The following is a 27,222-nucleotide window of genomic DNA, read 5'->3' as shown; positions in this document are numbered from 1 at the left end:
GTCTATTAGCATTTTCTATCTATTAACCCCTGTTAAGTAAATTTGTATTGCTCTATCGGGCAGCTGTCCCAAGGGGGAAAAAAGGAAAGCAGTTAGGACATCATCATCACTAGATTACCAGGTGACTACAAACAGGCCAGTGATCTATGTTACTCTGCCCTCTACTGGAATAGATCATACCTATTATTCAAATGTTTAACAGTTAGTTCCCTCTGCCAACTGTGCTAGCAGTGGCGCCTTTAGCTACATAAGCAGAGACTTGGTGTTTGTATGGTCACAAGCAGAACTGTGGAAAACCTGCTGATTTAATTTTGTCTGTTTTGAGGGAACTATAACAGTTGGTTTCTGATTACCCAGGTGTGGCCTCGAAGGGCTACACTTGGGGTTTTGGTTCCATACCAATTTAAAAACATACGGGAATCTAGAGCAAATCTCAGTGGGTTGTAAGGCCTTGTCTACATGAAGGAAAAAGTCTGCAATAGCTAGTGTGGAATACCCAGTGCATACTAGCCCCCTGCACTAGTTCACAGTGTGGACACACATTTCTCACCTTCATGCACAGTAGCTTTAGGAGTACATTAAGCTAAGCCACTCAAGAGCACTCTTTTAGTGTGCTTTACATTCGCACCCTAGCTTACTGTGCACTAACTTTCCCATGCAGACAAGCCCCAAGAGCGGCCTGCTAAGAGAAGAAGCTCAGAGCAACACACAGAACTATTTGAGATGCAGAGGAAACTTGCACAGAACCTGCCAATCCTGCCAGCATATATATATCAAGCAATATAAATAAAAATACCTCCTTTCTCCACCTAGAAAGAGCTGGATGCAGAACTTGTCAAAGCATCTCTCTTCAAGGTATCCACTCCCCACAAGGGCTGTGCACACACCTTCTGCAGCATTCTTGGTCTCTGCCAGAACAGGTTACGAGGGGCCAAGCAGACGACCCAGAGTCATGATTAAGGCCTATTGGATTAGCATAAGAGTCACGGAGACGCTGGCACTCTCCTTTCTGTGCGGCACATATTCTGGTACTGTATACATTCTCCTTTTTACAGGCACTAAATTCACGCCACACAAAAATCAATGAGTTTTGATAGCTGCAGCCTCCACCCATCCAGCAGAGGTCCTATCCCTGAGATGGTCTGTTTATGGTGATAAAGTTTGCATCTGTGTGCTCCTCTCCTCCAGGGTTAAATAACGCACCTGTCTGTGTTGTGAGAGATGCAGGGAGTTTTTCAAGACCATACCAGGCTGTCGGCAAAATCCTAATCCCACAGCGAGAATATGATCAGCAACATGGGCTAACTGGGCAAGGCATGGGCACGCCATCTCCTAGCAGCACTACACTAAGCCTCCAGGCTTATCCACACATTGGGAAAGGTCCATTGCGACCAGGTTCACGTGAGTAGCCACAATATTGCATAACCCCTGTGCCCGGAAGGGGGGCCAAGATACCGGCGAAAGAATAACACTCAGCCTGAGGGTAATAAGCAAGGCTTTACTGAAAGAAGGACTCCCCACGCAGCTTGGAGTGTGAGTCCCTGAGGCGCACGGAGCTGGCCGTCCGGGACAGCTGGCCAGGCAGGACTCCGCCAAGGGGAGTTTTTTGCGGTTATATCCCACACACTAATCTCAGGGTTATATGGGGTCAACAGCTGGCTACACTCATTACATTCATAAATTGTACATATTATATAAACTGACTTGTTTACAGACAAAAATATGCTGAACTGTACTAAACCATATCTTAGCAAGGTCAATCAGGCAAAGTTCACTGAATGGCCTGCATCTTCCGCCCACATTCAATTACATACTCGGTCTGCCACTTAGCTCCTCGCCAATCTTCCGCAACCTTGCCCCGACAACCCCACAGACCGTTAAAATTAAATTTTATTGTCTTGATTTCAACATAAGCTAACGGAAAACACATTTCTGTATTAATTTCCAGAGCCTGGAAGAGAAGAAACGGCTGAGTTCTCTAAAAGGTCAAAAGACTCGCTTGTTTTACTGAGAAAGGTAAAGAGAGATTTGCAGTTATTCATAGCAGCTCTATGCCTCAGCACCTAGGTCCTGTACATTCACTTGGAGCTCTCACACTGCCAGGGAGAGCAACTGTGCAACACACACTGAACCCTTTAAAATATTACAAGGACCCAAAATGAGGGATCATAAACATCAAGCAAGTAGAGGAGGGAGCTTTGAAATGATGTGGTTTCATCTCTAAACGTATAAACATTGTCTAACTTTTCATTCTTCAGCATTTTCATGTCAATAATTTAAACTAATTAAGAGTCTGAGCGTGTGCTGCATTATATACAAGAGGACAGTTTTTCTTTTATAGCCATGCTCAGTAATCTGCTATAGTTAACAATTCAATTAGTTATACTTTGCACTTAGAGCACCTTTCTTCTAAGATCCCCAAAGCATTTTACAAACACAACATCCTGTTAAGGGCAATATCATACCCATTTTTTCACCGATTGGTAAACTGAGGTACAGAGAAATTAAGTGACTCACGCAACACTATATAGTGTCAGTGCTGGGAACGGAACCCAGGAGTCCCGATCCCCTGGCACCAGTTTGCATAGAGTGTTTTTCCAACTCCCTGCTTTTTTGGGGGTTTATAACTCTCCCATAACAGGGGTTTGAAGGCAAACCTTTGCCTACAATGACTCACATCCACAGAGATTTTCTTTTTTAATATGAAAAATCCAGATTTAAGGATTATGACCCAGATCCACAAAGCTCTTTAGGTGTCTAAACCACAGTTTTAGGCACCTAAGTCCCAATTTTAGGTACCTTTGTGATCCACAAAATCCCTGTTTGGCTGCCTCCTAACTCTGTAGGTGCCTAAACTAACTCAACAAAGTCCCTTTGTGGATCTGGGTCTATGGCACCAACATGTGGGCATATTGGGGCATTGCACCGGTTGTGACCAGTGATTGGAGACTAAATTATGAAGTGTATTTCTCCCTTTTTCTGGCCCTGTTGCATGGAATCTCTAACAGTTTTAGTAATGATTTCTACTCCCACTGAAGCCAATGGTAAAATAATCATTAGCTTCTAGGGACGCAAGATTGGGTACTTCTTCATTTAGCCTTTAATTGTGTAACTGGTATCTGCTGAATCCTTTCATACCTTACTTTCCACTTAGGAAGATCCTTTGAAAAAACAACCAGCTCGTCCTCTGACTGCAGTTGGCCATGAGATCCATCCTTCTCTTACCCGTCCCTCTTCTCCAGCCCGTTTTATGCATTACAAGCCAGAAGTCAGAGAGAATATGAACTATGTTCCAAACTATCTGGATCAGGAAATAAAAGTAAGTGGTAACCTTTTGTGTTATGTTTCCATTTCCCAGAAGAGGGCGCATGGAGGTTTCAGTTCTTGTGGCCTGGATCTAGCTGACCTGTTAATTTGTATTCAGAAGTTATTTTGGGAGTTCCTAGGGAGCTGCCCCTGCCAAACTGGAAGCCTCATAAAGTATTCCTATTGGAAATGTTAGAAATGGACAGAGCAGAATAGTAGTTACCTGAGCTGCAATCAGTACTCTCTGCAATGCTGTGTACATGGCATACTCCCCAAAAGCTCCAGTTCCGCTGCATAGATAGTGCTCTCCTCATTGCATGGTATGTCTGTCTGTCTGTCTACTAGGGTGGTACAAAACTAATTTTTTTTTTAAAGGCAATTTCATTCTGGGCAGTTTGTACAACTGTAACATTTTGCACACTCAATTTCACAAAATTGGGGCTGAACTGAAACAGGCAAAAATTGTAAACGGTTTAGTGCTATAAAGTAGGGCTGTCAACTAATTGCAGTTAACACACGCGATTAACACAAAACAAATTAACTAGATTAAAAATAGTTGTGATTAATTGCAGTGTTAATCACACTTTTAAACAACAGAATACCAATTTAAATGTATTATAAATATTTTTGGGTGCTTTTCTACATTTTCAAATATATTTATTTCAATTACAACACAATACAAAGCGTAGAGTGCTCACTTATTAATAATCAAAATAATATAATTTGCACTGTAAAAAAAGAAAATAGTATTTTTCAGTTCACCTCATACAAGTACTATAGTGCCATCTCTTTATTGTGAAAGTGCAACTTACAAACGTAGAATTTTTTTTTTTTTAAAACATAACTGCATTCAAAAACAAAACAATATCAAACTTTAGACCCTAGAATTCAAAGCATGAAGGGGCATATGAATGTTTAGCATATCAGGCATGTAAATACCTTGCAATGCTGGCTACAACAGTGCCACATGAACGCCTGTTTTCACTTTCAGGTGATACTGTAAAGAAAGAGTGGGAAGTATTATCTCCCATACACGTAAACTTGTTTGTCTTAGCGATTTGCTGAAAAAAGTAGGACTGGGTGAACTTGTAAATTGGTATTCTATTATTAACAGTGTGATTAAAACTGCAATGAACGTAGACTTTTTTAAATCTCACATAAAAAAACCCAATCATTTGGCTGCCCTACTATAAATCTGTCTGGCATATTTGCACCCCCTTTGTAGTCATTATTGTACTGCCCTTCTTCCAGGTCTTGGAAAAACTCCGTGACATTCTACAGACAGACTCCCTTGCAGAGATCCAAGAGTGGCTGGCAAGGGCAAGTATAAGAGGTAAAATGAGCGTTTGTTAAAATAATAGTAGACTTGTCACAGTTACCTAGCTAGCTGCACTACTATCTTTTCTCACGGTCTCACCAAATGCAACCCCACAGGTGTCAGGTCTTTACAACTTGTGGGTGGAACTCCACAATCCACACACTCTCAGACCAGGACTTGGGTTACAGCTCCCTGGTTTCTAACTGTGACTAATTCAGCAGCTCCATCTGGATTTCTCTTTGGGAGCATAAGACAGCACACATTTGCAATGAGACACAGGGGCGGCTCCAGGCACCAGCACGCCAAGCGCATGCCTGGGACGGCAAGCCACGGGGGGCGCTCTGCCGGTCGCCGCGAGGGCAGGCAGGCAGGTTGCCTTCGGCAGCATGCCTGCGGAGGGTCTGCTGGTCCCGCGGCTCCGGCAGACCTCCCACAGGCGTGCCGCCGAATCCGCGGGACCAGGGACCTCCTGCAGGCAAGCCGCCGAAGGCAGCCTGCCTCCCGTGCTTGCGGCGGCAAAATACCTAGAGCCGCCCCTGATGAGACAGACACAGCTTCTTCAAAACAGAACATCATTTCTTTTGCCTAAAAGGTACACAGTGCTTAGAGAAACAGATTTAAAACAACAAAGACCTACATCCATTTTCCCTTCCTTAAGCTTAGCCACTCTATCCATAGTGGAGGTGTGTCTGGCTTACTTCCCCTCTTACATGGGAGAAACACCCTAACCTGCTTGTGGCCTTCTCCCTCTGGCTCTGAGTGGATCCTCCCAGCTTTTCCACTGACACATACATCCCAGCCAGCTTCCATCAGCTCACGTCCCCCAAAAAACTTTTCTGCCAGGGGAACTTTTTTTAACCAGTGAGGGTCTGTTGATCTGAGGCTTAGCCTTGGGAAGAGTAAAACATCCGAGCCTGAATTTAGCCAGCCAGGCAATTCATCACCAACTGGTAGTCCAGTCATTGTTATTTTCACTCCCTTGAAGCTGGGTACGTGAGAGACTTATTTGTGTCATTGTTTCATTTCTGTTCAGTTCTACAACAACCCCTTTACAGCCTCATTTGATTTAGCTCTATGCAGTCAGTAAGTAAGCAATAGAAAATTGAACAGGGAAACTGAGTCACACATTATAAATAACACACACATTTCCCCAGTTAACCACAAGGCCATTTTCTGCATTCCCTTACACTCGTGCAATACCTTTGGAGTTCCCATTGAATTGAATTTGTGAGCCTGCAAAGATGAAAATGAGGGCAGAATCTGGTCGTGTGTGGTTGGACTAGGGGTAGTAGTTTTGATTACTAGGGTATCATTGACAGCATGTCCTTCCCACAGCAGCCTTGGTTGAATTATTCTTTTTGAAAGGTACATCTTCTGTAAGAAGGATCATATCTCAATGATGGCAGTAGAAGCTGATCCGTAAATTGGAAAGGCCCCTGAAACACACTGCTCAAAGAAAAAAAACACCACAGGAAAGTGTGTATATTACACCGCTGCAGTACCAATTCACAAGTGCTCCAAGCACTCATTCTTTGGCTTTAGCCTCAGCACCTGCTTAATGCACACTGTTATGCCAGCACAATGTCTGCCAGTCATGTGTTATTACCTACTCGTGGGTAGTTACACTGCCCCGGATGATCATACCAGCCAACTTCTTTATTTAGCCAACCCTGCTATAAATTGATTTCATTCTGCTTTTAGGGACTTACCTGGAAGTGTCCATGCAGGGAACTTGGCTAGGGCTGCTAGCTAGACATAGGCCTGAACCAGAGGTGCAAACTTTTTGGTAGAAAATTTAATTAATGAGCCTCCGTGGGCATGTATACATTTTCAGATCTATCCTGAGAAAGTTAAATCTTCAACAGGCATGCTACACTCAGCTCATCAGAGTCAGTGAGCCCTATGATGTTCCAAATTTAAGTTGAATGAGCTAGGTCCCAAAGGCTATTGGAAGAGAGAGAGAGAGAGAGAGACTCTCTCCTCCCCCACCCCCACTTCAGAATATCACAGTCTACATCTCATAGAAAGGGGATGTCAGTAAGCTATGGGTTTAAAGAAACAAAATAGCAAGTGGTATAGTTTTTCAACTCTACTAAACATTTCTGCTCACTTCATGTTTTTGTAGAAAAATTCTACCCAACCAATTTGGAGGCAGATATGACTAACACTCTAGGGAGAAGGGGCTGGGCAAAGTTGGATATACAATAGAAACCTGTGGTTAATATTGTTAGAGCAACTACTGTCATTGTTTAACTGGAAATTCCTTTCCAGCTTTTTTAAACTGCAACAATTATAGTTTGTTAATAAGAACAGTCTAGCACTCATGAACTATACATGCTGTGCATATTTACATACAATTCAGATTTAATACAGCATTTTCCATTTTCCTCAATTTATTTTTTAAAGCAACCTCGTTCAAAGAATATTTTTTTTTGATGATTTTTGGTGTTTCAGAGAAAGAGTTTGTATCAAATTTGATCCGCTCAGAAATGACTAGCAGGGACTTGCTGAATTATCGGCAAAATACGCCAAAAGGAAGTACCGTGGAGAACTGGAATGTGCATGATACCATGAAGCCTTCCCATGCCCCTTGGACAGAACCAAGGGAAGAAGTGAACAAGTTCAGGTAAAGTCTGCTTTAATATTGGTAGGATCAGGAATTTGTTAAAATCAAAAGGTTAGGAGTTCATGTTCATTGTAGAAGAAGGATTCAAATTTTGAACGATTTTCTGAAACTTACCTAAAGCGCTGATGTCTGCAAACTTAAGCTGCAAATCTTGAGAGAAATTGTTCTCTCTCTTCCTCCTGATTTCAGGTGCTTCTCTACTTCCAGTCCTGGCAGAAATATTGCCAAGAACAGAAGCACTGAAATATTACCACAGAGGCTGATTCTGTGTTAGAAACAAAAGCCCAGGCCTGCACTTACGCATGTGCTTAAAATGTATGCATTTGGGTAGCTCCATTGAAGGCAGACTGCTCACAGGTGAAGTTACTTTTGTGCCCATTTGTGTACATTTGCAGGATAAGGGCCTAAAATAGTACACAAAAAGAACTCTCAATTAGTCAGGCTTTTCACAACTGCCCTAACACATTCAGTTTGAATTTAGCTCACTCCATGCTAATTAAGATGGAGAAAACACGTTTTCATATTGAGCAGAGTTTTTTGGTTTTGTTTTTTAAAAAAGCTTAATAGGTTTTGCAACTTTTTCATGCTTTGGCAAGGTACTATATGAAGCTCTGCAAGAGATATTTGAAATTGTACATGTTCCTATTTCAAAACTCCCCCAAATCCTGATCATTTATGTGGGGCAAAGGATTATTCTGTTTCTAGATCCTGAAAGTTGTTTTTTTCTCATCGTTGCCCACAGTCATCAATAACACATAAATGACGTGTTGGGGAAGAGATTCGCCTTTTACTATCAGAGGTGAGCCTGGGCTACAAATCTTCAGTGTGTAATATGTTCTGTACATCTGTTGCTGACTATGCCTGTAGACCTAGGAGCTGTTTTGTTTGTATTATTCAATTGTTCTTTAAAGAAATTAACTCACCCAGTCAGACTGCTTTTTGGAAGGAAACTTTTCATGCAGAAAAGTCAGAGAATTTAGAATAGAAATGAAGAATGGAATTAAGTTTAAAAATGTCAGTGGTGAAAGTGTTGGTTTTGTGATTGAAGCTTGTCAGCTAGAGCTTGAATTGAAAATATGTTGCTAGGTAGGAGAGATTCCATTATTGGGTACAAAGTTATGCAAGTGGAACAGTGCCAAGGTTTACAGGCACCAAAGAACCCTTTAAGCCATTGCTGTATATATCAGCTTACGCAAAATGCCTGCTGTTTCTTTTTTTATGGCTTTATAAGCTCTCCCTGTTCTATTCAGGCCTTCAAGTAAAGCATCAGAAGCAAGTAAAGGAATGGAACAAGGTAGGTGATGGAAATTCTAAGACACTATACAGCTAGAAATGTATCCAATGCCATAGTGTAGACATATTGCACTTAAGGTTTTGTATGTAAGATCCTTGAAAATTTTAAACAGTTTAGAGTTTATTTTTACACTGGGATGAAGAGAATTCAATGGCAGTATGAAAAATACAGCAGTATGTCAAGTTAATTGGGAGTTAGATTTCTGAGAATCTGCGCTTTATTACCACCACTGATTCAGCCTCCTTAGAAAGAACATTCATGCATCACTTTCCCCAGTGACTGCACCTCATTAACAAAGCAGTGCAAAGTATACTTATTTGCAGCTGCTGACAATCTTACTTCAACCACCATTAGGTTTGACCTTTCTGTAAATTCTCCTGATTTCTTCCTCCACACAGTCAAAACCTCCTGCTATTCCTCAGACATGTGCCCAAACTCTTCCTGTCAACTAGCTTTTGGATTCCACCTTGCCTTGCACCATCAACCAGCACACCTCCCTCATCCTCTAAATAAAACATGCTTTCCTAGTCAGTCTCCCTCAGCTACCAAAGACACATTTGCAGCCCCTACCCAGACAGTTTCACCTCCCTCAGATCACCACCTTCCAGGTGTTATACATCTGAAGTGCAGTAAAGGTTAACAAAGCAGCACATGGGGAAAAAAAAAAAAAAGAGACTACCCCTTCTACAAGAAAGTGGTAGTCTGAGTTGTTTACATGATCATGAGACTGTGCTAGCAGTAACCTGTATTAGCACACCAGGATATAGTGAGTTTGACCCTCCACCCAAAAAGGGGGGTACACTCTATTTACACTGGTTCAAAAGTACTACTATCATTCTATAGTGAGTGAAAGTATAGTTTAGAATACCTGTGGGTGGAGACTTTACATGGGAAGGATGAGAAAGGAAACCAGAGAAGGAATTTTGTAATTTCTCAGAGACCAACAATTTTCTCTTCTCAAAGAGTCATGCAGTTGGAGATCCTCCATGCTACTATTTTCATAATACTACCAGAAACGCATGCTAAAAGCCAAACAAACATTGAAAAACAAAGCCTAAGCTTAATGTGGTATAAAGCTTTATTGTTCAAAAATCTTTTCCAGAAAGGGAGAGAGATGGTCATTTGTCCACAAGAGGGGAGAGACTTACAATCCCAATTTCTGAAAACGTACACAGAGGAAGGTGCCACAGTCCTTCCTTAGCGCTCCGACAGAAGCCCCACCTCCGCTACAGCAAGTTACCCACTGATCAGAGAGATCTTACTGCCAGAGAATAACTTCCTCTTTAAAGCTTCTGAAACAGCACAACTGTTCCCTTCAAGTATTACCATATGTACTATTAGCAGCAATAATTACAAACATACCTAACGCTGGCTTCCCCTTTAAAAACAAAAACTTGTGTTAATTTCATTTAGTCCGTAAGTGTTTCACCAAAGACCACTGAAGAGTATATACAGAATGACTTCTCCAGAAACTTTTGGATATTTCATTCAAAATGCCTATACAAGTAAGATTAAGAGAACTGTAAATAAAAGATGTTTCATCTACCCTGCAAGACTCTTAACACAGGCATTTTATCTTTAAGGAAACCTAAATTTGCTATTAACTTGGAACATCAAGTGAAGAGAGTATCCACTGCTGTTATGCTTTCTAGCCTCTCTGAAATGATGCACTGTACAGCAACTGGGCAGTACTATATTACACCTTGATTACAACTTTAGCTGTGGGTGGAGTTGTAACCACAGAACTAATCTTTTTCTCTGCATTCTAGAGTATATTATATGACACCATAAGAGAGAGTCGCAACTTGATCAAAAAAACCTCAGGCAACACATTTAAAAGCTCTGTTAGTCTATAAGGTGCCACAGGATTCTTTGCTGCATTTAAAAGCTTGGCAGCTGACTTGCCCCCTAACACGTATGTGCATATATACACGTTTGTGCACAGGGGTCAGGCCCACAAATGGATACATTGTGTGTGGATATGCCAACTGCTCATGTAATTATAGAGATACATGGGCACATGTATGTTTTGCAAGGTGCAAGTCACACACCAGTTTTTGAAAAGCTGACCCTAAATTTTCAATCCTAGCTCACTAGAAAAAGCATGACTACAGGCAGAATGACATGCTCTCTGCAAAAAGAGTAAGCGATTATCTAGATCAATCCCTCTCATAATAGCTGAGAAGTGTCACATATTTAACACTGGGGGTGAGGTGGGGGGGGGAAGGGGAATGAGGGGAAAGAAAGGGAGGACAAAAAGCCCCAACAAAACCAACTAAATAAGCCCGAGATCACAGAAATGGTGGCAAGCGCAGCCTATTTAAAACTGGAACCATTTATTGAAACCCTACCTTAACCCACCCTTTTGGGCATGTTTGGATAAGAGAAGTCACACCTCTGTTTTTGGTTCACTAAAAGATCTAGGCCAGAGATTCTCAACCTTTGGTCTGCGGCTCCCTGGTTAACAAAACAACAGAATGGTTACATGATGCTATCACACCTTGTTTGCACCTAAGTCACATTGAAAAGAAAGGAAACAATTTGAAATCTTTTAAATTAATACTAATTTTCCATGTAAGCAATTGCTATTGTTGCTCCAGGAGTAAAGGACAACAGGGAAAGTTAAGGATGAAGAGAAAACAACTGAAATCTCTTGGTTGAGTTGATATTTTATTTCATTACTTACCTTTGTTCTTTAAAGTAAATAATAAAAAGTCAGCTTCAAGAACAGTAGAACAAGCCCAATCTAACAGAGTATGAGAGAGTCATTACTGAACAATTGATGGCAACAATGCTAATGTGTCCTTTCAGTAGCATGCTTAACTTTCCTCTGAAGCTGCTTGTGGTCCTGGTAGGTTATTGAGCAAATATATTAGAGTGAGAAGTGTATTGGTTTACAAAGACAACTACAATCAACAACATTTTATAAGTTTTTTTTTCCAATACCGTCTGTACTTATTTGCATAAGAACATAAAGCTAGTCCCCCGCCAAATCTGCCTCATTGAAGATAAGTTGTAAGATATGTACACTCACACATGTGGCAAAAGTGCTTCAATAAATATATTTAACAGGTTAAATAGTCCTTTAACATATTAGTGACAACCCATTGTACTTAATCCAATTTTTGACTGATCCTAATAAAAATGCTTCATGATGAAGTTTTCTTAAGCTAAAGAAAGTGTGCATGTCCTCCTTTCACTCCATGCCCTTGAGCATCTGCTCTTTCAGTTACGTAGCTTCCCTTCAAAAAGACAGTATGTAGCAATGATGGACACTCCCATAAGACTATTCTTGAGAGGTAGTCACATTTCATCCTACTATAATAAAATGAGATGGCCTATCTTCAAACTATCACTGTCCCTGACACTAATAGCCGAGTCTGCAGGATCCTATCTACTGTGATTGAAAAGGCTCAATTTTAAAATTTTATTAAAGCTAAAGTTAAACAAATTATATAATACATAGGTTAAGAAAAGCGTGTCTGTACATCTGGGTATAGTGTTTAGATCATCCACAAATACAAAGTTTGTTTTAAAAAGTCATGATACATAGAGTACATAATCAGCAATAACCCAGCTTTAGGTGAATAGATTTAACAATATAGTTTAGATATTAGAATCCAAATACTCAGCTACATCACTCATGAAAAGTTGTACAGAGATTTGGTTGTGGAAAGCAAAATATATCAATGAGTGGAGATTGTCCCTCAGTAATTGAGAATTTTGCTACACTAGTTTAAAACACTCCACCTCAAGCATTTTTAAACACTTCATGAAGTGCTCAGGTTGCAATCCAATATTCCTCAGAGTATTTATACTCCATTGCTCTTGGAAGCTATTCCCATGTTATTGGCGATTGGGCTGATTTAGTAAGTGTACAATCTTTGCGATGCACAATAAACAAATAGCGATGAGTTATATACCCTTTACAGTCCTTACTAAAGGACAAGTTTTCAAGAGCTTCACTCTTCATAAAAGTGAGCACAGAGCACTGCTGGCTGGGTAGAAGTTCAAAGTAATTTCAATAAGCAGTTAAAAGGGAAGCAGATAAAAGAGTAACAAATAAGTAGGAATAATGTTGAATACTATTTAGTTGACTAATTCACTGTTTATAAAGTTAAACTTGATGTCAAAATGAACGTGGGAGGTATAGTGTCCTGTGATAAACACCACCTAAATATCTGGAGAAGAAGGGGGGGAAAAAGACTGATTACCTTTTGTCACCCACTCTTGATATTGCCTCAGAGAGGCATCAGGATTGCACAGCTCAATTGATGTTGCTTATGGTTTATCAACAACAATATACTCAGCCTTGGAAAAGAAATAAAACTAAGATGTCCCTGCCCCAAAGTGCATGTCATTTAAAATACTGACAAAGGAGAAGAGGATGCATTGGGAGAGAGAGAAATGAGTCAAGTTAAACTGATCTGGCTCATGTATGGACCTTGGTGCCTTACAATTGCCAACTGAGCTGAAAAAAAATGATGTTGCTTGTCTTAAAAAGTGCAAATTTGAAGTTAGTAGAAAGCTTTAAGTGAGGTCACATCTCCTCCAAAATGAATCACTTTGCCCATGACAGAAGTCCTGAATGTTTCATTGCAAGTAGGAGACTCTTGATCAAACGATTGATTTTCACATTATGCAACTCATTATTTTAAAAATAGTAATGATGAGCACTCTACAACCACTTTCAAATCATTATATTTGACACAATAAGACGTAAGACATGGTGATATGTTAGTACAAATGAAAAAAAAGAGAAACCAAAAACTTGAGGCAGAAGCCAAATGAGAGAGGCAGTGGCTAACACACAGTAGAGAGGAAAACGTAAGAAAGAAATTGTTTTAAATAGTGTGTAATATGTTGAAACAAAGACATGAATATATTTCAAAGTTATCTGCAGAAGATGTTGTAAAGTGTCCATTTCAGAGCTTCTTTGGGTTAAAAAGAAATTAATTCTTGCTTAATATGTAAATCACACCAGTGAAGAGACAAGAGAATATATTTTGTTGTAAAAAAAAAAAAAAAAAAAAAATGTAACTTCCACCATACCAAAAAAAAGTCTGGTCAATACAACAATGCAGAAGAACTACCTTTTAGAGTTGTAGAATTAATTCCACATGAATAAATTGTAGCATTTAACTTTAATGTGCTCAAATCTGAGAAGGAAACAAGACACGTGGCAGAATTAGAAAATTTTAACTGAAACATCAAATGCTTAGATCAGATTTAATGAATACTATGTGCAGCAGTATGCAATACCTCAACTGTAAAATGTACACTTTGTACCTTTGCCATTTTACACATTTGTTTATTAACAAAGGAAACTGGTACTGGCAAGTGCTTTACTTTGTTTATGCTGTACATTTCTTTGGCTCTTCAAACAAAACAAGACAATGCTTTTGTCCAAAAGTTTCTCCAGGTTCAGAGACAAAATGTAACATATTTCTCTGTGGCATATCTACACAATGAACCCACCACAGCATTTCATTTGAGCAACAAACTGTTGCCAACGACCTCAGGCAGATGAATCTTCACTGTAGTTTATCAGATGGCTGCCTAATGAGTTCTCAAAATTAATTTATATTAAAAAAAGAAAGCACAACAATGATCACACTGAACATGTCCAATCATAATTGGCTTGTTGCCAACCCTGTAAAACTATAGGCCACATGTAAATCTACACATATTCCAGTTCAATTCCCAGTCTGAAAGTGGTGACAGTGGAAGGAGGACTGGAGCTGGGTACAGAGCCAGTCACATCTATGGCCCCTGTTCAAAACCCGCCCACGTCACAAGTGCCCAGAAGCTGCTATCATCCAAATGCTCTTTGGGAGTCTATTGATGATTGCAGACTTGCTCTCGGTAGGTACTTGTCCACATCCCAAAAGCTACACTACAACTGGCTACCTTCTCGATAGCCCCTGCAGAAAGGGATGAGAGAATGGCCTCACAGGTGTGAAAGGGCACCTTCTGCCCCCAAGGCTGTCTTCTGGCCTGCTTCAGGAGTACTGAAATGGCTATTTTAAAAATTTAGTTAGAACAGAAAGCTTCAGTTCAGGAGGCAAGAAGAGTAACTTTTTTTGAAATATTCACCCTGCCAGAGAAGGAGGATACTCATTCTATAGGCAGGTCTGCTGTGACAGATGATATTTTTTAAAAAATTATGTTTTAAAGTGTCCAAAGCAGAGTTCCTGGCTCCCAATGTTTTTTTCAGAGACCACAAGACTGTTCTTTGCTCAGAAAACCCCCCCACTGATGATGAGAGGTTATACACACTTTGCAACAGACAATGCCAGAAGGAGCTTTCAGATTCATTAACCTTTGACACTCATTGCTTTTAAGACATAATATATGATAGGGGTGAATAGGGAAGAATAATAAAATATCAAGGGTACATACACAAAACAGGGACAGTTACAAACACATTAATTATTAGGTTTCATCACAAGCTTCAGGAAAAATAAAATAATACCGCTCTGTATGTATCAAATAAAATATTTTAAAAGAAAATAAATATTAACTTCCATAACAAAATAAGTTCTGCATTTGCCATTAATTTATAAAAAGCTCCAAAAATGAAGTATTTTCAAGGTAAAAATAACATTAATCTTTACAATGTCATTCCAAGTGTAGCCACTTAAACAAATACCACTAGTGAGATAGATTGTTCTCAAATGTTTCATCTAACTCATGTCTTATTTCTATCCTTTGTGCCACATGCACTTCTCATTCCTGCCCTCTTCCACAGTTGCCTAGTCGCTGTCCGAGCTATTATCTTCACCAGCCTCTTTTTCATGCAGCTCACATTTGGAGGAGTCATTGGCTTCGCCCAGAGGACTGGCCCCTTTCCGTGGTGGCAAGACACTGAAAAATGCTTCCTTCCAGTTTCTCTTCTCCAGATAAGAGAGGATTATCTCAAACACTGCAACCAAGAGAGACCACCAGCTCTTCAATAGTGAAGTAACTGAATTTCTGACAGGAACAGAGACTAATTCTTAAAGAACACACGTTTAAAAACATAAGCCAACTGTTGCAAGGATCTTACCTCTTCCCCCAACACCACAAAATAATGCAAGCCCTTTGGATTAAACAGAAAATCCAGTACTACTGCAGCAGTCAATTCTTGTTCTTGTATGAGCTTTCCCTCTGCTCCCAAAATAAGTATGCTTTGAAAATTATTTAGAACAGCCTTACAGAGTCATGGATGATACACCCAACCCAGGCACAAAATGTACTTGCTTCCTTTTACTATGCTAAAGAATGGTGCAGAAAAGATAATTACCCAAACAAAAACAGTCATCTCTTCCTCCTACCCACCGCACTCTGACATGTTACACTTGTGCCACGCTGATTTCGCTGTATTTGTTTTTAAATAAAAGGACACAAGTTAATGTACACCCTAAATTTGACCTGCCTTGTTATAATATTTTGTAATTACTCTATGTAGAATGCTTAATCTTCTTAGTGCTTTATAATCACTTAGATCCTCACAATGATCCTCAAACAGACAAATAAATATCTACATTTTACAGATAGGGAAATGGAGGAAAGTTGCTTAACCTCTCTGCCTAATGCTGAGAGGGACTCAGAATCCAAGCTAGCAGTTTCTAGCTCACAGTCTTGATAGACAGAGTGGCCTCAAAATAGCAGCCAGAACTAGAAAGAATGTTCAGAGGTGGAGGGAAATTTTAAACAACATTTTCCAATACAGTAACTCCTCATTTAACATTGTCCCGCTTAACCTTGTTCCAATGTTATGTCCCTGCTCAATTAGGGAACATGCTGTTGGCCCAATTCTGCCATCCTTATTCATGTCAAGTTGTACTTCGCATCAAAGTATTCCTATTGAAATTGGGCCAAATAATATTAAGGTTACAATATATGCAAGGGATTGAATTACAATAGTTAAAGGCACCTTACGTTTTGAATTTCCTGTCTTTTGTGCCTAAAGTCCTCAACAAGGATATTGCATTAACATGAGATTTTAATAGACGTACTTTACATGTTTATTGCTTTTCAATTATCGTTCTCAAAATGCTTTACAATGGCAGATAAACATAAAAAATCCCATTTTACAGATAGATTCAGAGAGGCTAAGAGACTTGCCCAAAATACACAGTGGATCAGCAGAAGAGTCAGGCACAGAACTGTGATCTGACTCCCAGCCTAGAAGATAGCACCCAGAAATGATACTAGAGGTCAGTATACGACTGTTGCAGGAGAACTACTAAAATGGCCCCAGCTAATATCCTGCAGTTTTAAAATGGATAATATGTGGAACCCTGTTCCCTACCTTGTGATACAATATTTAAAGCTACAGCTGTGTGTGTGTGTGAAATGCTTCCAATATATGCGTTTTGGTAATACTTAAGTCACTAGTTAATGATTAAGCTTAAGTAATCAAAGTTATAGCTGATTCTCTGCTAAATTTATGATGTACATCCACTGGTAATTTTGAGACTGGATGAGCATGCCATTGCACACATCATCAACATTTGATGATAATTAAGATAATAAATACTTTTAGCAGCAACAATAAGAGGACATTTTCAATAAAATAAGAGATGGTAGAGGAAATTCAAATGGTGAAAACTAAAGACACACAAAATAGTAAAACCAAATTAAAAAAAAAAAGTTGAGCAGCAACCATATTGCATATGCTTATATTTAAATCTAACTAATCACTTAAAGGTCTCAGGTGTCAAAACTGAAAGGACTAAGGGCTTTTTTAAAAAAAGAAAAAGACAGATTAGGTAGAGAGTGTGGTTGTATACCTCAACCTATCAGATGCCGAAATCCAAGTACATGCATTCTGGGATCTTGCTGAATGCCAATGCAAGAGAATCAGGGAGAGAAAACAGAACATTGCTAAAAGCCAGTTGAATAAATTGTGCAACTATCCACCACATAATCAATGCACACCAAAACTGTGAAACAAGGCCCGTTTTTCATCTCTTGCATTTATCTTTTAAAGGGAATAGAAACACAATGGCAAATCCTAATATTCTTGTCCTTTAACTGTTTTCAAGGAAGAAATTTAGCCACCGTGGGTAGGATTTTCCAGAGTGCCATGTTTCCATAGGAACTTAAGTCCCATTGAGTTGTCCTAAGTCATTCAGGCACAATTGGAAAAAAACCTCACTTTTATAAAGATTAAAGGCACCCAGCCACTACTGAAATAAGAATTAGGTCTTTATGCTCTGATGTACTTTTGAAGATTCATATAACTTGATATTGCTGACACATTCTGCACATTTTCATTTTTATTTTGCAAACTCATGACTTACCATGATTAACTGCCAATACTTTCCGGCTGTTCATTTTCACAAAATTTCCAAGTGGAAGCTGTGCATGACCAATTCCCTGTTCCAGTGCCTTTTTGTAAGTAATCCCCTGCAGCAAAGATAACCCCCCAAAAAAGTTAACCAAAAATCACGATTTCTGATAAGACTGTACAATATAATGAGCTTTCTACCACTAGGAAAGAAAGACAAAACGAGTAAGATAATTACTGTTTTCAGGCAGGGGTTTTGCAAGCAGTGTTATACTGTCGCAACTCAAGACAAAGTGCGAAGTACAGTCTGTTTTAAGGTAGTATGTGTGTTGAACACTAAGAATTAATATAAATTATTCAGAATTGTATCTTATTTAGCAAATATTAAAACTCAAGGTTACCTGAGCTGTTTATTATTATTATTTTTTTAAAAGAGAGAGTAGTGTTTTTAGTTTGTTATTTTAAATTCTAGTATTCCTTTAACACTTATGAAAAATTAAGAAATTGGTACTGCAGTGACTACATTCTGCAGGCCAACAGAGCCCCATTTAGCTCTCTAGCTTTGACAGTAGTTCAACCCGCTTTGTTCTGAAGAATCATTTGCCAAGACAAAATTTATCCTCCAATTTTTTTAATGACACATGAACTACAAAAAGTCACTACATACAACCACCTCCACTTTTGGCTCTTAAGAGTTTTACTGCACAAAATCAACCAATATGTTATTTTAAAAGTATCTGTTTTTGCTGATTTGCATGTGTTCAGTAAGAACACCAAATTAGATGCTGAAAGAGCAGCTTTAAAGAACGTAGTATCTGTCTACCTTGTGGTGATTGTGATCCACCAGACCTCCAATTACATAGGCTTTAGTCTCATCTACTTCATTCAGCACATCAGGGGAGTCTGATGTAAGATACACAAGGTCTTCCTTCTTCATTAGCTCATTATAATGCTCTGATGAAATATGGATATCCTTTGAGATACAAAGAAGTTCAAAGGTTACTCACACTATTGAATAATGCTTGGCCAGGCTAAACACCAACAGAAGTACCAATGGAGCAGTGTGACCATGCTGTCTATGCCAAGTCAAATACAGTTTTGTCCCATATCCACTGTACTGCTTTCTAGGTACCTATCCCACAGTTCCCAGCACAGCTCTCAGAAGCAGTGGCTTGTGAAAAGTTTAAGGCCTTCTGCAATTCCTCTGGACTCTCAGAAGAGGCCAAACCCTTGTGACTCCCTTAAAAAGTCCCTGTGGACCTAAATCACTTCCAAGATCTTTTTTCGAAAGGGAAGCCAGGATAAATGCTCAACTATTGCTTGGCAAGAAAGATTTCTGCTACTGCTTTTTAAAAGCAGTCACCGGGACTTGTGTGATGGAACTGCTCTATAACTTATTAATATAGTTTGTTGACCAGGTTATTGTATGAATATATTGGTTTAGTTAATAGGTGCTGTAAGAAAAATCAAGCAGGAAGGACAGAATAGCTCAAGGTATGCCACTTCTCTACAAACACTCAAGTGTCGTTAGGAAAGAAACTAAGTACAGATCTATCACAGGGTTTAAAAATGATCACTCTCAAGAAGGGAGTAGTTGTGTGGACGAATCAGAACCAACAGACTAGACAGACACCCACTGGGGTTATCTGAAGAAGTTAGGGCCACCCAGACTACCATCAGGGGACGGTAAGCCCCTAGGTAAGAGACATACATGTAGATCATATGTTATTTAAAATCACTTTATAGCCCCACACTAACAGGCCAGCCACGGGTGTTTTAGTGCAGCATAGACGTACCGAAAGAGATTTGCTCAAGGTCACACAACATTTGATAGAACTGAGTAAGGAACTCTGACCTCCTCCTAGGCAATGCTTCCTCATGCAAACAATTAAAATAATGTGGGAACATTATTAAATAAAAGGAGTTACAAGAAACCCAGTATGTCAGCAGTCTTACTGAATGTGCCATTCTTGACAGTACTGGTGTCATTTTCTGGAGCCAGGCAAGATAGTATGGGTCAGCTCACTAACACTTCACCTCTGGAAACCAGAATCTAGTCTAGATCAAGGCATAACAGATGTATTTCGCTTCATGGTTAGTCAATACAATCTGAGATAAAAAGCCATGAATAGCAAGAATCAAGGAGTGGGAACATTACAAGTCAGAACAGAGATGCATCAGTAATATTAACTGAAGAAATGCCTACTGATACAAAGCTAGCCTTAAGTCAGGGCAGTCACTGTTAGTTTGTGTCTTGATAAAATACAGTACATGGAAAAGATACAAACCAAAGTAACTGTAGCAATCCTTGAATGAATATTAAGATAGAAATTTCCCACTGAGTCACCGAATTACTTAATTATCTGTCATTACCTTCCAGTTGACCCATCCTTTGTCATTTTCATTCATGTTGTTCTTCAACTGGCCTCCATGGCTGGTCAAGTAAAACTTAGAGGGATACAAAAAAAAAAAAAAAGTGTATAATATCCAAATTCAAGATGCTGATTTGTCTCCACACATGCTTTATCAGACAAGCTTTTTTTCTGAAGTGTTAACTAAAACTCACTTTCATTATTTACTAAAGGAATCTGGCACTAAGAACATTTTTGAATCGTCAGTACAAAGGGTTAAGGACGAAGCATTTTTTGCCTTATGTGCTGCGGAAAGAAAAGTGGACATCCAAAAGGTATTTTGGACTGGCAGCTTTTATATTGGCATTCACATGCCTTTTTATCTATGTAGGTATTTTTATGGTGCTCACTATCAGGAAGGTAGTGTTAGTATTCCTTTAATAGAGGAATGACAGAAATATGATCAAACTAAGTTTTTTTTTAATTTTACTAAAACTGTACCCTCTTTTGGGCAAGGACTGCCTCTTCTGCATGCTCCGTACATCAGTAAGCATGACCAGTGCTCAAATATAGACAGCTGTTGTAACATACCTGTACAGGATGTAATGCTTTACGGTTTTCTGCATAACATCTCTGAATTTGCTTGTGAAGCTTCTTGACATCCTGTATATAACACAATTTGTTTTTATACAGTCCTTCAGACAGATCACCACAAAATGCTTTACCAAGAGTCAGTCAGAAGCTAGAGAGAGAGAAAGGAAGCTTTTAACCAGCAAAATAGATTCCTGAGTGGGACGGCATTAGACCTTCCGAGAGAAAAGGAGAACGACAGCTGTGAGGGAATTATGTACACACACACACAAAAATATATGCATCTCCCATAGAGTACATATTTAACCACTATTACGCAAATTGTGACTTGATTCACATTGTTCTATATAATTATATGTCAACGACTGAATAATACACATACTACTATTGAGTTACAGATTGTGTAACTACTTCCAGGAATAGAATAGATTCCTTTATCATCATGTATCGAGGGTAGCCGTGTTAGTCTGTATCCACAAAAACAACAAGGAATCCAGACTCCTCGTTGTTTTTATCATCATGCATATTTTAGTTATAAAAACACCCTTTCCCACACACACAAAAGACCTCATGCAAATTATACTTTTTTTTTTTTAATTTCAAACAAGTCATGGATATGAAGTTCATCAATACCATGTTTTTATTTCAGTTACATAAAAACAAATGTTTAGATTATTCAGCAAAGGACAGAAAAATAAAAACAAATAATGGCCTTCCTCTAACCAGCCGTACCATGAAACAATCAAAGTCTCCAGACCCTCCACCTCTAATCCCTCAGCCTTCATAAATACCTGAGAAAAGCTGTCGTCTTTGCACACAAAAGAAGGAAGTGCATTCTAGAGTCAAGAAACTTTTATGGAAAATGCCCTACCAGCAGCTCCTTCTCATGTATCTCAGAGGAGCACCTCTGATCTCAGTTGTGACAGTACAGCATAAAGAGAAATGCCTCAGGTAACTGGGTTCCAACCCATTTAGGACTTTAAATAGGTTCAGAAAAATCACTTTGAACTCTACCCAGAAACCTACTGGAAATAGTGCCACTGAGTACTAGTGTTATATGCTCCCTGTATTACACTCTAGCTGCCAGTGTATTCTGTGCTAGTTTGAGTGTTTCAGTGTGCAGCCTCACACAGAGTGCAATACGGTAGTCTAGTTTTGAGGCATTTCTCAGACTTTAAAATCTTCAGGGTAGAGACCGTCTTTGGGGTTTGTATTTGTACAGCACCTACCACAACAGGATCCTGGTCCATGACAAGGGCTCCTAAGTGCTACAATAATAAAGACAGATGATGGTAGAAAGGCTTGCATCAAAAAAGAAAAGGGCACACTCTTCTAGCCAGATGTAGGTGAAAAAAATGCCTTTTTGGCTATAGCTGTTTAGTCAACAAGAAGTACAGTAAAACTAAGATGGCACCAGGACCGTCCCTATAGGGGTGCAGGGCCAGGGACATAGAAACTCGGTGCCTGTCTGCCAGGGGGGTGCCCTCCCACAGAACTCACCCGCATTCCACCCCTTCCCCCACAGCCCCACCCAGTTTCGCCCCTCCCCCAAGCGTGCTGCACCCTTGCTCCCCCCACACCCCCAGGAGCCGAACCAGTGGTAGGCACTGGGAGGGTGGGGGAGGTGGTGATCGGCAGGGCCCACAGGTGAGCAGGAGGTGCTGGGGGGAAAGGGAGGTTGGTAGGTGGGCTCCTCCTCCCCCTCCTGCCTCCTCACGAAGCGCAAAGTCTGCCAAAGTGCAGGTCCCGGGGCAGTTGCCCTGATTTGCTATATCCTAGGGATGGCTCTGGATGCCACCTGGCTTACAAATGGTGAAAAAACTTCCTTAGAGTACAGGGGGGCCCTTTCTGATTCTCCCTATTCTGTACCCCTACCCACCAAAATCACTCCAATCTTTTCTTTATTACCCAGAAGCCAGTTCAACTTCATCTATCCTGAGATTTCATTAAAACTCTAGATTACTTTCTCTACTAGACCATCCAGCTCTGAGGTGACTGAAACAGAGCTGAGTATCACCATAATACTGAACACGCAGTATTCCATGTGTTCTCACTAACTCTGCTAGGGGCCTCAAACATACCTGGAACAGTAAAGGGGGTCAGGGAGAGGAAAGACCTCTGCCGTACCCCTCAGCAGAGTGCTCTTGGAGCATGAGAGCGTTTAATGGCTGATATCAGGGACAAGGTTCTACTTTCTATTCTGGAATCAAATCAATTTTCAAGAACAGATCTCCAGAAAGATGACTGCTATTTTTAGCAAGTTTACATAGAGGTAATCTTTTGAAATCTGACAAATTTAAGAAGCCAACATATAAGCTATCCCTCATGCACCAAGACAAAGATTATTTCATTTTCATCTGACCATAAATTCTTCCATTCTCAGATCACGCCATATTAGCATCAGAGAATACATTTGCTTCCAATAGCAAAATTTCATTTACCTTTAATACCATCAAGTTGTCAAAACTGCAGTCTATAATAAGGCGAAGAGTACTAGGAATAACATCTCTACGTATACGCTTCCTGTCACTCCCTTCATTGTTAGATTCCAACTGATACTGACGCTCCAGTTTTCTTTTCTGGCGTTTCTCTTTTCGTCTCTGCCTAAAAAAATATAAAAAGTTAAAAAATAAGGATTGCCAGGTTTGTACAGTTGGTTAGATGTTCTGCATGGTGCAGATGGTTAGGAGATAAACATATGCTTTATTGAAAAGTTCAAATAAGCGATAGTGTGAGGCTGCCCCAGTTTCTTGGGTAATACTGTAGCAATGGAGACAAGTTCAGAAACAACCCAAAGCTCATCTTTCTCGGTTTGTAGAATAGTGAGAAAACCTATAACACTATATGTCTGATCCAGAGCTAACTAACATTGCCGGAAAGAATCCCATCCATTTCAACGGGACTTGGATCAGGTCATAAACTAGTAACAAACCACTATGGACAAAAGGGCCAGTTAGGGGGTCTCAGTGAAACAATATATTTTCTACTCCAGATTCTAACAGGTATCTTTTCAGTAGCTAAGGAAGTATACTACAGTGTGAGACATGGGAAGGGTCAGCCCAAGATCAAGGCAGGAAACTGAGGCTCAAAAAGTTCATTCTGAATAGCCACTGTCTTGGGAAGGTGCCAATTGGTGTATCGCCATGGTTCAGCTTGACCTAGAAGAGCCCATGCTTTGATACCCCTTTCTTTACCCCAAAATAAATTTCTACCATCACGTCATCCTAAAAGATAATGAGCCACTCTGATTGTGACAGCATCCTGTATTATCAAAAAGAGGAGACTCTCACTGATTCCTGGTTCTAGCCTCGCTCATCAGGCTACCAGGGCTGGCAGTGATACCAGGGGCAGCACACTCAGCCAGTTCAGAAAGTAGAAATAATACCTCTCGTTGCTCAGCAACAACCATTTTGACCAATTAGTGCAGAGTATTTGCAGGTTTGCCCTCCTGATATCCTCAATCTGCTGAGAAACAGTTGCTGAATCACAGACCATTGAGGAGGACATTCATCTAAAATAAGTTCTCCCTGATGCTCTGACACAGAAGCCCAGAATGTTTCTCATACTCCACATTTGAACCAACACTGGCTTTAATTTTAATGATTATGTATGTGAATGGAATGTGTACATAAACTTCATGCACAGCAAAAAAAGAGAATTAAATACTGGATTGGAATCAGCAACATCGGAGACATAATTCAAATCAGACCTGCGTAAATCTCTTTGCTCTTCCCATTGTTTCTGCTTCATTAGCTTCTTCATTTGCCTCTTTGACATAACTCCAGTGCTCTCTGTCTTGTCTGATCCTGGCTCCCCTTTCTTGCCTTGATTGTCATTTGAATTAATCTTTTCTTCCACATCAGGAATATCTGTGGGTAACAGATTTTCTGCTGGCATTTCTGACGACATTTGCTTTCCGATGGCTTTAGTGGATCTTGCCTAAAGAAGCTTGAATTTGTAAACTAAGTCTTTTTTCCCCAAGACTGTTTCTGCAATAAGCAGAAGACAGAACAGTTCAGAAATACCGCAAGAGGTCTAATTTAGATTAGTATCACTTTAAAGCTAATGTAAAGGGGGGAGGAGGGGAGAGAGAGACAAACAAGAACTGTAGACAGGCTTTTCCCCCATTCTAAGTCTTGGTCTGTGCCTCAACAAGCAACTAATGCACAAGAGCAAATAGTAATACATATAACTGTTGTATTCAATACTTTTCTAGAAAATCACCTCTTAGCTACAGATAGCATACCACCTATTTAATGGTTTATTTTAAACCCAGAACGGGACAGCCTATGCTGTGTTATGACTAGACACATTTAAATTCTGTGACCACCCAAGTCAAAATTGAGTTCAAAATCATCCCCAAATGTATGTGCTGGAGAAAGAATACCAGGAGGACAGAATTCCAAAAGTATGGCTCAGATATTTGTTTGTTTTTAAATAAAGTTCGTTGCTGTTTAGACAGCCTGTTTACTGCAAATTTCCTAAAGCTATCACTTTCAATAAACAGTTTTACCCTTTCATTTTTTTCAAGAATTATATGTAGTTGCATAAAGTTCTTAGTTGGAAGTCTCATAATTTGTTGGTTTTCCAATCACATTATCCTATTTTTAAGTGTTTTTCTTTTCCCCTACCCTGTTGCTGTGTAAATAAATGCTGAGACAAATAGGGGGCTATGCCAGACCAACTGTATAGGGGAAAGAGTTAAATTAACTACCATGCATACACAGTCCCTGAAAGGCACAAAGTAAAACACAGCAAAGCAGAGCACGTTTCGCTACCCTTTCAGTTATAGTAATGTTAGAGATGAATTATAACAACAGAAGTTCAAATTAATTCAGACAGAAGTTTGATTTTAAGAGGCGGGGGGGGGAAAGAGCGATTTTAAGAAGACAGAAAATCTCTGTTAGGCTCTGGAAAGGGCACTGTCTGCTCAATGCAGGGACGAGCCAGAGCCAGACAGACGCTCCTGCAGCCCCAGCTGTTTCGGATTTACGCCGGAGCCCTGGTGCCGGGGCAGCTGAGCCCCCGGAGCGCGCCGCAGCGCCAGGGGAAAGGCCTCGCCGAGCTCCTGCAACCCGACTGCGGCCAGTCGCTGTTCTTCCAGCCGCGGGGACCAGGGAGCCCCCGCACCCGGCTGCGGAGAGCGCGCGGCCCCGGCTCCCGGGGCTGATGACTCGTGACGGGGGAGCCCCGTCCCCAGGCTCAGCGCAGGCGGCTCGCGGCAGCGCTGACTCCGCGCACGCGCTGGGGCCGGGCGCACCGCACTTACCGGCGCGCGGCAGCGCCCACCCGCAACGGGCAGAACCACCACAACGCTTCCAACGCCCCCTCAGCGGCGGCCCCCGCGACTCAGGCAGCGACCGGAACTGCGTCGCCTGTCTGACGTCATCGGCCCGTGCCACTGCCTTTGGGTCTTCGCAGGCGGGCGGCTCCGGGGCGGAGGCGGCTCGGGACTGGCTGGCCGCGGCGTCAGAGGGGCGGGAAGGTGCCGCCCAGCCGGTCTCCTCGTGTACACACAGCGAGCACCCCGCCCCCCTCCCCCCGCAGCCAGGTGCCTCAGAGGGCAGTGACCCCGCGCCGCCGGCCCCCTGCCAACAGCGCCGTGTAGCCTGGCTCAGGGGCCGGAGTCAGGCCTGAGGCACGTGTGCAGCCTACCTGCGGCAGGCAGCCTGTGCGGGGTGGCGGCCCAACGCCTGTAACAGCACAAACCAGGCTGATCCATCTACAGGGGAACAAGCCCGATAGTTATCCACAGTGTCACGCCTGGACTCACAGAAAGCTCCCAAATACAGTTAAGGACAGAGGTGAAAGTAAGCCGAGCCAGTACACCATGCCCGACCGCCTCAACTGCCACAGCAGGGATTTAAAGGGCTCTGGGCTGCCTGCAGCTGGGCAGCCCACAGGCCTTTGAATCCCGGCCACAGCTCTGGCAGCCGGGCTGGGGCCAGGATTTAAAGGGCTCTGGGCTCCCCTCAGTGGCAGGAGCTCTTGGCCCTTTAAATCCCTGCCCCAGCCCCCCAACGCTCGTGATTCCCCCAGGTGGCCAGAGCCCCGGGCCCTTTAATGTGCCCCTGAGCCCAGTGGGGCTCCCAGCCACCTCTACAGCTGGGAGCCCCTGGTTGATTTAAAGGCCCTGGGGCTCCCAGCCACAGCTGGTTCCCCAGGGCCTTTAAATCTTGAGGCCACGCCTCTTCTGGATGAGGCTACGCCCCCCTCAGGACTCTGGCAGTACTGCTAAATCCTGTAAATTACTTTCACCCCTGGTTAGGGAGGATGTGAGGCACTTTACTCAGGTGCATCATGGTACCTGGCCTAAAGCACCAGGGTATTCCTGGATAACAGTACAGCTACAGGACAACATTTATGTACACTGTTATGATGGAGGTTGTGTTTGATAGATCTAATTTTTATTTATGGTCATGCATCCCACTATTTTTAGATTTCACTGTTCCTTGGGTT

The 27,222-nt window shown here is 41.1% G+C and overlaps 2 protein-coding genes across 8 annotated transcripts in view; one reads left to right on the top strand and one right to left on the bottom strand.

Moving 5' to 3' along the window:
- C5H4orf17 (chromosome 5 C4orf17 homolog) overlaps window positions 1-21,073 on the top strand; it is a 41,484-nt gene extending 20,411 nt beyond the window's left edge. Inside the window, exons 3-12 of one of the 3 annotated variants that reach the window (XR_005598810.1) lie at window positions 1,189-1,401; window positions 1,949-2,016; window positions 3,155-3,319; window positions 4,558-4,639; window positions 7,079-7,250; window positions 8,501-8,544; window positions 16,626-16,745; window positions 19,266-19,315; window positions 20,406-20,507; window positions 20,866-21,073. Coding sequence is in view for 1 of the 3 variants with exons in the window: in XM_039539442.1 (XP_039395376.1) it covers window positions 1,189-1,401; window positions 1,949-2,016; window positions 3,155-3,319; window positions 4,558-4,639; window positions 7,079-7,250; window positions 8,501-8,544; window positions 9,647-9,819 (917 nt within the window). In the remaining 2 variants the exon portion in view is untranslated. Of the gene's footprint in view, window positions 1-1,188; window positions 1,402-1,948; window positions 2,017-3,154; window positions 3,320-4,557; window positions 4,640-7,078; window positions 7,251-7,992; window positions 8,050-8,500; window positions 8,545-9,646; window positions 11,694-16,625; window positions 16,746-19,265; window positions 19,316-20,405; window positions 20,508-20,865 lie in introns of those variants that run through there. The other 2 variants (XR_005598811.1, XM_039539442.1) reach the window with 2 other exon arrangements.
- Window positions 13,584-26,668, bottom strand: TRMT10A (tRNA methyltransferase 10A). 5 transcript variants are annotated; one of them, XM_039539444.1, is made up of 8 exons: window positions 26,537-26,668; window positions 24,473-24,752; window positions 23,205-23,367; window positions 20,764-20,835; window positions 20,195-20,269; window positions 18,645-18,794; window positions 17,835-17,940; window positions 13,584-15,469 (listed from the first exon to the last, which is right to left on the bottom strand). In XM_039539444.1, exons 2-8 carry the CDS (start codon window positions 24,670-24,672, stop codon window positions 15,300-15,302), a joined length of 936 nt encoding a protein of 311 aa, XP_039395378.1. In that variant the 5' UTR covers window positions 24,673-24,752; window positions 26,537-26,668; the 3' UTR covers window positions 13,584-15,299. The 5 variants fall into 5 exon arrangements, with proteins under 5 accessions (XP_039395378.1, XP_039395379.1, XP_039395377.1 ...); XM_039539445.1 differs by having other exon boundaries at window positions 26,419-26,553; XM_039539443.1 differs by lacking the exon at window positions 26,537-26,668 and adding an exon at window positions 26,033-26,247.
- Between the last annotated feature and the right edge of the window lie 554 nt (window positions 26,669-27,222).

This window comes from Mauremys reevesii, linkage group 5, assembly GCF_016161935.1.
Source record: "Mauremys reevesii isolate NIE-2019 linkage group 5, ASM1616193v1, whole genome shotgun sequence".
Classification (NCBI taxonomy): domain Eukaryota; kingdom Metazoa; phylum Chordata; order Testudines; family Geoemydidae; genus Mauremys; species Mauremys reevesii.
This window is presented reverse-complemented; position numbering and strand designations above follow the sequence as displayed.